Source organism: Rhinopithecus roxellana, chromosome 14 (assembly GCF_007565055.1).
Source record: "Rhinopithecus roxellana isolate Shanxi Qingling chromosome 14, ASM756505v1, whole genome shotgun sequence".
In the NCBI taxonomy this organism is placed as follows: domain Eukaryota; kingdom Metazoa; phylum Chordata; class Mammalia; order Primates; family Cercopithecidae; genus Rhinopithecus; species Rhinopithecus roxellana.
Genome location: NC_044562.1, coordinates 33,379,850 through 33,392,816, shown reverse-complemented (window position 1 = coordinate 33,392,816; position 12,967 = coordinate 33,379,850). Strand labels below are relative to the sequence as shown.

At 48.8% G+C, this 12,967-nt stretch overlaps 1 protein-coding gene across 1 annotated transcript in view; it reads right to left on the bottom strand.

Moving 5' to 3' along the window:
* The window catches only part of MARCHF4 (membrane associated ring-CH-type finger 4), a 112,970-nt gene that overhangs the window by 16,273 nt on the left and 83,730 nt on the right, over positions 1 to 12,967 (bottom strand). Inside the window, exons 2-3 of the mRNA XM_010362318.2 lie at positions 10,343 to 10,498; positions 3,791 to 3,983 (exon numbers count right to left, since the gene is read on the bottom strand). Of these exons, the coding sequence (XP_010360620.1) occupies positions 3,791 to 3,983; positions 10,343 to 10,498 (349 nt within the window). The remainder of the gene's footprint in view (positions 1 to 3,790; positions 3,984 to 10,342; positions 10,499 to 12,967) is intronic.

Genomic DNA, 12,967 nt, shown 5'->3' with positions numbered 1-12,967 from the left:
AGGTCAAGGTTCATAGGTGGAGGCAGGAGGTGGTGGGAGAGGGGTGATGGGGACATTTTCTCCTTCTCTCAAAGCAAACTGCACCCTGGGTTGGCATTCTGGAAATTTGATGAAGGTGGAGTGTTGGCTGTGTTACAGCATCACTTGAGTTGGGGGCAACCCCTGGTTGATGGGTGCTTTACTGGGAATGCCTGCTGGGAGCCTGTGGCTTTGGGCTTCCCCGAGCACAGTGACCTGAACTGAGTATGGCTTCTGCAAGAACCCTGGAAATGATGCCCAGGTGGACCCTATACCCATGGTTGTGGGTTTCATCTTCTTGCTCCTGAGTTACTGTTTGGGAGCCAAGAGAATAGCCGGGGACTAGGAGGTGGAGTGTGGTGAGGACTCCCTGCAGAGGTAAGCCCGACTTGCCATCCTGGAGGCTGTAGTTCCTGTCCTACATTGCCCTGAGTGAATCTAATGCCAAGTGTGCTCTCTGGAAGTCCCCATGAGTCAGAATGTCTAGTTGAGCCTACAAATAAAGATATCCCTGGCAGGAATTGCAGGCTTTACCCAATTCTCCCTCCAGAGAGCCCACAAAAAGAGGATATTTTTGCACCCAATTGTGCAGTGTGATGCATTTTCCCTCTACTGGACAGAATACTGCACAAAAGGAGAAGCTGAATTTCACCCTCACACCACCATCATCACTACTGGTTATCATCATTTCACCATCATCAAAATCCCCATCATCATAACCCCAAGAACCTGTTTGTGGATTCTCACCACTGCCTGGCACGTCCCACTCTCTTGCACGATCACATATTACTCCTTTTTATTTCCTCTCCCAGCATTTTCCCCTGCAGACAGCCTCTCCTAGGAAAACACTGAACTGAGAGTCCTACTCCGCTGTGGGAGTCAGCCTAAGACAAATGCTTCTGTTTCAGAATTTCACAATCTGAAAAATGGGAAGACGAATCCTTGCCCCCACAGTCATGCTCTGAAATGGTCTAGGTTCTTATTATAATCAATACAATGACAGAGCTGTCTGAACTCCTTAAAGGTGAGATGGTCTAAATGTCAATAGATCTCACCACTTTTGGATGACACTGAAAGCCATTAGAGTCCCTCTGCATTCCCTCTCCCATCCCATAGCTGTCTCCAAGCAGTCACTGGCTTGTCAGCACAGAACGGATAAATTGTGGTGTGCTTTTGCATTTTGGGTTATTATGTTTTCCAAAGAAAGGAAAACAATGAAAACTCTCAATATTCAGCCCACTCTGCTTCTCCCAATAAACTGAAGGACTGAGTGCTGCATGTGTATAAGAAAAAGAATTAGAGAGATAGAAGTGGGCCAGGGAAAAGGCAGGCAGCTAGAAAAAAGCCAAGAAACAGGAGGAGGAGGAGAGATGGCACAGAGCCCTACTCAGAGAGAAACACCATGAGAAGGAGAGACCAGAGCACCAGGCCAGCCTGAGCAGGAGCACTGGAAGGCTCAGAGCCACAGGAAACAGACCTATGCCTGACAGCCCCCTTGCAAGTGGGCCCAGGTGTACTTAAAGTCACAGGTGGCACCTGTAGGTTTCCCATAGGTCACACCATGGACTCCTGCTATCTGGTGCAAGAGAGCTAATGGAATGAGCACTGGGTTGTGAGTCAGGAGAACTTGCTTTTAATCCCAGATAAGAACGTTGAGCAGATTATTTCCTCTCTCTGAGCCTCAGTTCTCTCAGCTGCAAAGCAAGCAAACTAGACTGGTTGATGACCTGGTCTCTTCTATATTCAATTCGGTCTTCAAATCTGTAGAGCCATTGGTGGTAGCAGGTATTTATGCTCCTCTCTTTTGTCCATGCTCCCTCCAGGGAAGGAACATATTTCCCTGCCCTGTTACCCTATTGATGTTGGACTTACTGATGACTAGTGTTAGCCAATAGGCTGTGGGTAGAACGGACAGTGCACTAGTTCTGAGCAGACGTTTTGAGATGCATTGCAAGTTTCCACCAAGCCCTCTTGTGCTTCTGCATTCAACCAGGAAAACAGCACACCCAATAGTCCCTGCTCCTTTAGCCTGGGTCCCAGCATGAGGAGACACTCAGAGCAGGCCTGAACCCAATGCACAACCAGAAGTTAAACCCAGCCAACCTCAGCAGAGCCAAAGCCATCTCCCAAACCCCTGAATGGGAAATAAATGTTTGTTGTAAGGCACTGCGATTTGCGGAATTGTTTGTTATTGCAGCCAATGCTGACTAGTTGACTAGCTGACATCATGTGACAGGAAAGCATGTCTCATAGAAGGACACATCAGAGACTGATCTAAAGCCTGTCTGAAGGAGAATGAAGGGCAGCTAGAGGGGCCCCTCCACTGTTTCCCCCTTCCATGCCAGACCTGCTATAAACCTCCATATGGAGACACACCTGGCTTTTGGCATCAATAATCCAGGGCTCAGCAGGAGTAGGAGGAGAGTTTGGTGGGAGGGGGAAGGAAATTAGAATGCATCAATGTCAAATTGCTCCCCGTTCATAGTCCTCCTGGGCTGCCTGCTTCTCTCACTGCCTAGGTGCTATAATGAAAAGACTCTTGAACTTGGAGTTGATATATTGGTTTAGCTAACTTGAAGAGACAGCAAGATGGCTTAGACAAGTTTACAAGTTCCAGCATCCCTGGTATCTGGCTAGTATAACCAGTATGTAAGTCTCCAGGCTTTTCTGATCCCTAATATTAAAGAACTCCAAAGAAATTCACACAAACATCAGCCCAGCCAAATTCTAGCTAATAGATATTTTTCTGCCAAACAGAGAAGTGTAGCATATTTAATACAATATACTAATAATGCCCAGAGAGGATAACTGTGGAACTCTAATGCCTCCAGGACTGTGGCTTAGGGGATAACCTGAGAGTTCTAGGGTAGGATGTCTGACCACAGCTTCCCCACCTCCTTAGCTGCTTGGACTGTGTCTTCAGAGTTGCAACAGAGCCACAATCATCTGTTGGGCAAGGGAGGGGAAAGACCCAGCCCTCCACCACCAAAGCTACATGGTGGAAGAAAGGAAGAATACAAACTTGAGGGTGGCGTCAGGGAAGGAGTAGGATCTAAAGCAGTGGGTTCCAATGTTTTTTTTCTAAGACACTGAAACCTTTTAAACAAAACTTTATCTGGAACAGAAATACATGTAAATAGATAAAAGAACAGACGCCATGATGAAACAGGAGTGAGGATTTGAAGTCTCTCTGTGCAACATTCCTTTTCCATTCCCTGGTTGGGATGGGGGAGCCTGGAGCTGTGTGTGAGGCCCCAGTACTACACAAAGCTGGAAAACCACTGGACTAGAGAAACTCACGGCATTGAAACAGGCTTAGAGAAAGCTGGAATAAGGCAGGGAGTCAGGGCAGATTCAACCATGGCTGTCTCTAGGCAGTTTGCTGTGAAGAGAATGGAATGAAATGGGCAGGCATCCCTTGTCATGCTTGGCAGTGTAGGGTGCACAGTGGAGAGGAGGCCATGCACACCCTGCTTGAGGTGCATAGACTTAACAATTTTTCTCAAATCCTCCTAGAGGCAAGCCTCATCTTTATCTTCAACCATGCAGACAGGTTTGTTTGGGAAACATCTAGATCTTCCTTCTTTTTCCTGCCTCCTCCCACTTCCCATCCACTCCTTGAATCCAAGCCTCTGGCCTCTCCTGAGCTCACAGGTCTCAAGCCTGGGGCCATATCTGCTTCAGCCTCCCACAATGGGGGATCCTGAGGGATCTGTCCATCCCACGAGCACATGATTCCCCACTTCCCATGGAAGCAAGCCCCCAGACCCACCTATGCACACCACGTCCATGAAGCCATACATCCCATAGCAGATCTGGAAGAGCAGGTCTTGGCGTTGCCATCTTGCCGAGGGGCTGAAAGTTGACCAGATGAGCCAGGAAATACTGGCGATGAGGAAGAGGGAGCCCAGGATGGCGGCTGCAACCTGAACCTTTTCAATGACCGTCAGAGAGATGGCCTGCCACTGTGGGGGAGAGAGTGGCCAGTTAGCAGTCGTTTGGATGCCCTCATCCCATTCCCACCCCTCTTCCGTCTGCTGCTCCAACAGCCCACCTCTGATTTAGGATTTAAGCCAGGGCTTTCCAACCTGTGGTACAATGTGCATTTTGCAGGTTTCTGAATTTCACATTGAACTTTAGATGCAGAGAAAATCTCTATCACACCAAATGATTACAGTTAATTGTAAGGAGGGGGCTCTAGGTGGGCATGGCTGGAAAGGAAGACCCTTAGACTTGATTATGATATAGTACAGAGAAATGGAGAGAATGATGAAAATGCAGAGCTAGTGAGGGTGGTGTTCTAGGCCCCCTGATTTTTTTTTTTTTTTTTTTTTTTTTTTTTTTTTTTTTTTTTTTTTTTTTTTTTGAGACGGAGTCTTCACTCTGTCGCCCAGGCTGGAGTGCAGTGGCATGATCTCACTGCAAGCTCCGCCTCCCAGGTTCATCCCATTCTCCTGCCTCAGCCTCCTGAATAGCTGGGACTACAGGTGCCCGCCACCATGCCCGGCTAATTTTTTTATAGTTTTTAGTAGAGATGGGATTTCACCATGTTAGCCAGGATAGTCTCGATCTCCTGACCTCATGATCTGCTGCCTCGGCCTCCCAAAGTGCTGGGATTACAGGTGTGAGCCACTGCGCCTGGCCTGCTCCCAGATGGCTCTTTTCAGAGAAACACAGTCTATTTTCTAACTAATAGGTGCCGAGAGTGCACAGGCTTTTTTGTTTTTGATTTTGTTTGTTTGTTTGTTTCTTGCTTTCTACAACATCACCTTGCATGCCACTTAATTTATATGCTAGAGATTACCAATTCAGTAGACCAGGGAATGAGATGTGGGGAGACAGAAGAAAAACAGCTTATTTTACTGGATGTATATCAACACTATTATTTCATTTTTTAACAGAAAAAGCCCTGTGCTTATAGCAGTATTGACAGATGGGTTAAAGGCTAGGGTGTGGGTGAGTTTCAACACTGAAATTCTATGATTCTATGGCTGATCCAGGCAGTACAGGTCTGAAGGAGCCAGGAGTTAGATTTTTAGCTTGGGGTTTATTCATGCAGTTACTCAACGAATACATATCGAGTATTTTCTATGTGCTGGCCACTATGCTAGGGGTTGGCAATGAAGCTCTAGGCGAAAACAGACAAGGTGCCTGCCCTTATGGAGCTTATAGTCTAGGGAACTTAGACAACAATATAATTATTTGCACATGCAATTCATCAAGGGTAAGTCAGGGAGGAACATGGCACAGTGAGAGCTGGTGACAGGGGGATTCGACTTCCGAGAGGAAGCGATGCTTGAGTTGACTAGGTTACTAGTCAACTAGGCAATGAAAGGAGGGAAGACTGCTCCCAGCGGAGGGAAGAGCATGTGCAAAGGTCTGTGCCAGAAGAAAACATGGGAAGGATAAAAGCCTGGGAGAAGATAAGAGTGGGTGGAGTGAGACAGCAAAAGAGCTTGTGGGGTGAGACAACTGGAAAAGGAAGAATGAGAGATCACACAGGACCTTGTAGAATATGCAGAGACTTTGTGCTTTGTCCTAAGTGTAGATATGACGATATGAATGGTTTTATGCAGAGGACTGACAGGATCAAATTTGGGAAAGTAGGGGGAAGGACATCTTTTGATTGGAGACATTTGCATAACACTCTGCAAAGAACACCCCCAGAAAGCATTTCACTCTGAACTCTGAGAAAAGGCAGACTATTTTCCCTCTGCCAACAGGGAGACCTGGATGGAAGCATTGATTCATTCTGGCTGTAGCTGGGATTGGCCTGGCCAGTGGCCCCCAGGGAATTGTAACCGTAGGGAAGCATTTCACTTGCTGGTCCAGACGTAGGACATCAGCCTCTACATTTAATTATACAGATAGCCTCCATTACAGGTAATTGGGCCTTTACATTTTCCACTGTTTCCCCTGCCTAGGGTTACACATAATGAAAGGATTTTCCAGAAGATGACTTCATCATACAGACTTCTTTCATGCACAACAAATGCTTTTTCCAGGGCCTGCCCTGCTGCCTGGAAAGAGGGCTTCTGGCTGAGTTTTTGTTTCTACCATTGAGGCATCCAAAATCCTCACTTTCTCCTGCTCCTCTAGACTTCAAAAATGCCAAATATAGAGGCACAGAAAGCTTCTCTTCATCCCTAAAACCCCTTCTACCAGCTCTGAAGCCAGCTGTGGAACCTAAATGGGGCTTCTGACTGCAGTGTGAAGTGTGACGAAGGAGCAGGGTGGGGTGCTATGGACAAGGCACTCTCCCCCTGTCTGTCCCATATGAGGCTCCACAGAGATGACGGAGAAAGCAGAGAGTGAGCGAGCTCTGAAAACTCACAGGAGGGCTGGGAGGGGGAGATGGGCACCCGGGGTACCAGGTTGCCACCAGATCCCCACTCTGATCTCAGTATCATGAGGTTTCTCCATCCTCTGAACTCTCACCCTGCAGTACCAATGAACGGAGAGTCAAGGGGAAAAAAGCACAGAGACTGGATGTTGTATGTCTTAGAACAGGAAGGAACACCGAGTGAGGGATCAGATGACCCGATCCTGACTGGGCTCCGCTCCTACGCGCTGAGTGTGACCTAGGAGAAGTCAAGAAATCATGAGGACCCTCAACTTTCCTTTCTGTAAAATAGAAATAATTGGTCTTTCCTGCTTCCTAGAGTGTTATGTAAAACAAAATCACTCTTAAACCAGTGCTTTGAAGGATGTTCTTAATGATGTTTCAGCAAAAATACAGATCAGCGTGTCAAGGCGGGGGTATTCCCAAACATGCCTGAGCAGAGGTTAAGACCTGGACCCAGGAGTCTAGACCCCCACATCCACTCTACCACTCAGTAGCTGTGTCAGCCTGGGCACGTTGCTGAACCCTTCTGTGCCTCCATGGTCACATCTGTAGATTAGGAAAAATAATAGTGCCCACTTCACTGGGTTGTTTTCAGGACTAAATTATACAATATATGTGAATATTTAGAACACTGACTGACACCTAATAAGCACTAACTAAATGTTCATTAATAATTGCAATTCAGATGTAACAAAGAGAGGTTAGGAAGCAGCCACAAAGCCTTGAGACCCTCAGAGCCATGCTGTGCCTCCTTCCTCAGTGGTTCTTCTGGCTGGAAATATTGCTTCTGGAGGGTCGCTAAGATGATGCCCCATAGGACGCTAAATAGTGTATTATTTCTCACTACTTTTTTTCTTTGTTTCTGAGACAGGATCTCGCTCTGCCACCCAGGCTGGAGTGCAGTGGCATAATCATAGCTCACTACAACATAGACCTCTTGTGCTCAAACAATCCTCCCACCTCAGCCTCCTGAGTAGCTGGGACTACAGTCATGGGCTACTATGCCCAGCTAATTTATTTCATAGAGACAGGGTCTCATTATGTTGCCCAGGATGGTGTTGAACTCCTGGCCTGAAGTGATCCTCCAGCCTCAGCCTCCCATCAGAGCTGAGATCACAAGTGTGAGCCACCATGCCTGGCCTATTTCTCATGACTCTGTCTGGGGCATGAACCAGGAGGTAAGATAACCAGGAGACCTGGAAGGAACTTCCCCTCTCTGGTAGCAGAGGCAGTCCTGGGATTCCCACCCATCGCTCCGCCCACTTGTGGTGGGGCCTGCCAGCTCCATCCTACACTGTAGATGATCCAGCTGGGCTGGGGCATAGCAGCCCAGAAGGTGCCCACTGTGCTGAGCAGGCAGCTGTCTCACATGTTGCTGGACCTGAGGAGTGCAGGACATACAATTGGGACGTTTTGGACCACAACCACACAAAATCGCTTCTAATCCAAACTACTTCCTTCTTCCAGTGCTATCCAGAAGTGAGACGGCATTTTCTGAGCACACACCATTGCATTTCCAGGAGCAACAGAATCAGAGGGAGCCTCCACAAGTGAATGTCAAGAAACTCACAGTGGAAGACAGGGTAGGGACTCAGGAATAGATCCATATGGACCCTCAGAGATCCATATTGCTAACACTGCCACTTGCTTACCTGACTTGGGAGATTAGAATAACCTTTTCATTTTTTACCCCCAGGAAAAAGTTATCCCTAAATGCATTTTCACTTTATGAGCCAAGGGTAGAGCCAAGGAAGGGTGCTTTGGGCTGGGTGGGCTGGGTTCACAGGTTTGGAATCTGACCCTTTCTTGAGGCTTGAGCTGGATGAAAAGAAAGGGGAGGGTTAATGCATTCAGGCCCCTGCTGGAGCCCAGAGGATGTGGAGTCAGCTGTCTCGTGACACTGCTATTTTAAGACACTTTGAGATTTTGAAATGAATTGAAGATGGAACCAGCAGCAGGGAAAGGCACCTCTTTATGACCCCTTGGTATACTAGTCTAAGAGGGCTAAGGTGCCTGGGGCTTTTAGTGCCACCTTCCAGAAATGCCCCACAACCCCAGCACACTTGTGTGTATGCAACACACATACACACAGAGACTCATTATTGGGATTGCCCCATGTAAAACTCCATGTGGTGTAAAACAAAACACCCTGGACACCATAGCTGTGGGTGCTTCCAGCTGTTCCTCCATACAAAGACCCCGTCGCCACCACCCCTCCCAACCCCCATTACACCTCCTGGGCTTTCAGGACTCCCCCCTCTACCACCACCCCAGAGAGGAGGAGTGAAACTGTGCCACGAGCTGAAGTCCCCATCCTCACTCTCATGCTCGCTAATTGATTATGTGGCAGCTTAATTGGCTGATCATGCATATGTGGAGGTATTTTCAGAAGCAAAATGCTCTCTGTATGTGTGTGTGCCTCGAAGGAGAGTTGCTTGATTTGGGGCATTTGTGAGGGCGGCACAGGCCTGCCAGCTTCTCTGGGGACAATGGATGTGTCAGGGCAGGGATAGAGTGGTAGGGGCAGTCATAGGACCCCTAAGTTCTGTCTGAATCTGTGTGGCAGGCCCTCATTTTACCCTGGTCCTACCTGCCTTTCCAGGATAGCTTTTTAATATTATTCTCTCCCCTTCTTCTATTTCTTTTTATTTATTTTTTATTTTTTTTTGAGGAGGAGTCTCGCTCTGTCGCCCAGGCTGGAGTGCAGTGGCGTGATCTCAGCTCACTGCAAGCTTCGCCTCCCGGGTTCCCGCCATTCTCCCGCCTCAGCCTCCGAGTAGCTGGGACTACAGGCGCCCGCCACCTCGCCCGGCTAGCTTTTTGTATTTTTAGTAGAGACGGGGTTTCACCGTGTTAGCCAGGAGGGTCTCGATCTCCTGACCTCGTGATCCACCTGCCTCGGCCTCCCAAAGTGCTGGGATTACAGGCTTGAGACACCGCGCCCGGCCTCCTTCTTCTATTTCTTATTGCTTATATTCCCATTTTTCTCTGCCTCCCTCTCCTGTTTCTTCTGTTTTACCTCTGTTCTTTGCCATTGGAAGAGTGGTCTCTGAACCAGAAGCATCAACAGGTCCTGCTCCAGACCTACTGAGTAGCCTGCATTTTGACAAGACTGCAGATCAATTACATGCACATTGATGTGTGAGACGTGCCATTGAGTCTATTCTTCTTATTTCTTCTTCTTTGTTTGTTTGTTTTTTTTTTTTTTTTTTTTTTTTGAGACGGAGTCTCGCTCTGCCGCCCAGGCTGGAGGGCAGTAGCTCGATCTCGGCTCACTGCAGGCTCCACCTCCCAGGTTCATGCCATTCTCCTGCCTCAGCCTCCTGAGTAGCTGGGACTACAGGCGTCCACCACCACCACACCTGGCTAATTTTTTGTGTTTTTAGTAGAGACGGGGTTTCACCATTTTAGCCAAGATGGTCTCAATCTCCTGACCTCATGATCCACCCGCCTCGGCCTCCCAAAGTGCTGGGATTACAGGCGTGAGCCACCGTACCCAGCCTTTATTTCTTATTTACCAGCCCGTAGCTTGATCTCAATCCTTCTCCTCACCCCTCCCACCTTCTGTCTTTTTGTTTCCTGTTCTCTTCTGCCCTCTGGCCCTTCTGTTTTTCTTCTTCTTCCCTCCCTCCTTCATTTCTTCCTTTCCTTTCCTTCTCTCCTTTCTGCATTCATTTATTCATCCATCACTTACTTATTCTCCCTTTTCCATCTGATTCTCCACACTTCTTTCCTTCTGTATCTATTTCCCTCTCTTTGTCCCATCTCTTCCTCTTCTTCTTGCTGAAGCTTAAGAGAAAACACAAATGTCCTTTCATTCCCTCCTGCCCCACACCGCCCACCGTGCTTGCCCACCCAGCCCTTCTCCTTCCTTTCCCTCAAACTGTCCTGAATCTAAGGTGAAGCAAGCCACCTGCTGAAGCAGGTGGTGTGGAAGCCCCAGGCCCAGCATCCCCACCGGGCAGCCCTGGGTCGTACCTGCAGAGGATTTTTTGTGCTTATGGCGATGACGTGGTACTTGTAGTAGCACAGCTCGCAGCTCCAGCAGCCCCGCTCGCTGATCCACTTGATGAGGCAAGGCTGGTGTGTGCACTTGACCGAGCCGTCGCAGCGGCACGGGCTCAGCAGCTCCCCCTGCAGGGAGAGAGCACAAGGTGATGAGGCTGAGACCTACAGTGGCTAGTGGGTGGGTGATGGGCAGGAGCATGGCAGCTGCAGCCTGGTTTGGGCCACCCAAGTAGGCCACAGGCTTTGTTTGGGGGCACCAGACTCCACAGAGGAGGCCTGGGCTCCTGCACCCCCACCATGAGAGCCAAGCCATGTTGGTCAGCACAACTAACAGCTCTGAGCCCCTGCTCCTACTTGATACAGCACAGTACTATTAATTCCTAGGGTTCTACGAAGATGAGTGGGCTGGTTTCTGCGGAAGCCTCTGCTGTTCACAGTGGGGTGTCAGGCTGCAGAAGCGTCTCTGTGAAAGCTCGGCCAAGGGTTGCAAACTCAAATGCCCTCGAGGACAGACAGGCAACACAGATAACAAAAGCTAGCTAGTGGAGACTAAACTGGAAGGCTCAGACCCACGTTAAAGGGAAAGCCGCCATCAGCTCTAGCCAGTGTAGATGTGGGGATCTAGGATGTTGGGCAGATGCCCTCACTGAAGGCCTGGGTCCCTCCAGCCACCCTTGGGCCTGGCTGGGGTTAGCTGGGAAGCCCAGCTTGGAGAATTTGGAATCAGAGAGGCAGAGGACTAAACTGAGCAAGATGGTGTCAGGATTTGAAACTTCCTTTGAGTGGACTGCAGCGTTGGGCTCACTCTCCAGAACTTCTCATGACCATATGTCAGATGGTCGTGGCCGAAACCTGTGTTTTTTGTTTGTTTGTTGTTTTTGAAACAGGATCTCACTCTGCTGCCCAGGCTGGAGTGCAGTGGCACGATCGTGGCTAACTGCAGTCTTGTCTTCCGGGCTCAAGTGATCCTCTGGCCTCAGTCTCCCAAGTAGCTGAAACTACAGACATGCACCACCATGTCCGGCTAGTGTTTTTTTTTTTTTTTTTTTTTTTGTAGAGATAGAGTTTCATCACGTTGCCCAGGCTGGTCTTGAAATTATGGATTTCCATCTGCTTCTGTAATCACGCACTTGGCTGCAGACTGTAGAATCGGCTCTTCCTTCTAAGATTCCTGGAATCTTATTTCTTTTCCATTTCAACTCCTATCACTCAAGGATCTCACAGTGGCCTGGATGAGGTTTGGAATGTTCTTTTGCACCTGGTCTACCTGTCAGCTGTTACTCTCTGTCTTCAAGATGATTCAAATGCCGCCTCCTACTGGGAGTGGTCCCTGGCTGCTCCACGTTGAGCACAGTGCTTTGAGCTCTGAGTGCCTTATGCTGAGTGACTTGGGTACATCCTTGTTAGCATGCTTGGCGCATCATTATGAAGATCTACACATATCCCTGTCTACCCACCAGAGGAGCCCCACAAGGCAGGGTGAGGTATTCGTCTTTGCACCCCTTTCCTCCAGTGGCAAGCCCTGTACCCAAGGTGCCAAGCCCTAAATAAGTTTTCATGTTTGAATAAGTACATGAAAAAATAAATCAAGTGTCTTCTCAGGTTGCCTGCATTGCCTTGAGGAACAGGAATGAGATGCCTACTCCATGAGAATGGGAACCACATCCATTTTGTTAACTCTGGGAACAAACATCTTGCTCAGTGCCTGGCACTCTGTATTTGTGCAATGAATGAACTTGGCAGAAATGCTCAGGTGCTCATCCCCATGAAACCCTCCTTGGTTCCCCACTCTGCTCCTCCAGTATCAACAGGCCCCCTTTGCTGTGGCTCCAGGCCCTTCCCATACCCTCTGTTATAGCACGCCCCCATTTGCTCCTCACAGGGACAATATCTTACCCATCTTTGCAGCCCTAACATCTAGTAAAGGGCCTGGTAAATTTTGATACTCAACACAACTTTGAGAGCTGAATGCATGCGTATCTGTCTTACGAACGAGAGGTTTTGCTTCTCTAGGACATGGCCAGCCTTTGGCTCCAGGTAGGCAGCTACCTCCTGGAGAGGAAAAGAAGAGGCGGGACATGCCCACGTTGCTGGGCACTCAGCACACTCATCAAGGCCTAAGGGCCCTTGTACTGAGGAGCTGCTATATGACTGAAAAGGAAACAGGAGGGGGTGAGTGGAGAGATGTGCTGGGGGAGGGGCGAAATTCCTCATTATTCGTGGCAGCATTTCCTAGGCTCATTAATTCTAACAGGATGAGCTGGGTTTGATTAATCGGGTTGTTAAGCAGCCATGTCAAATTGCCCATCAGGTAAGAGACATTACTTCTGGTCCCTGGCAATAGTGCTGAGCAACAGTGAAGTCTCCACGCCTTGCTTCCCAAGCAGCAGCCAAGAGACAAGGCAGGAAGAGCTGCTGCCTGGGGCACAGCTGATAACAAGACCTGGGCTCTGGTTGTGGGACCATCAGGGCTCACGGGAGCCCCCCGAGCCTCAGCATGCTAATCTGGGTGGAGAAGGGAGGAGCATGAACTGGCCTAATCCAAGTGACTGGCTGAGGGTCAAGAGGGCAGGACTATGCTGCTTCCCCTCCAGA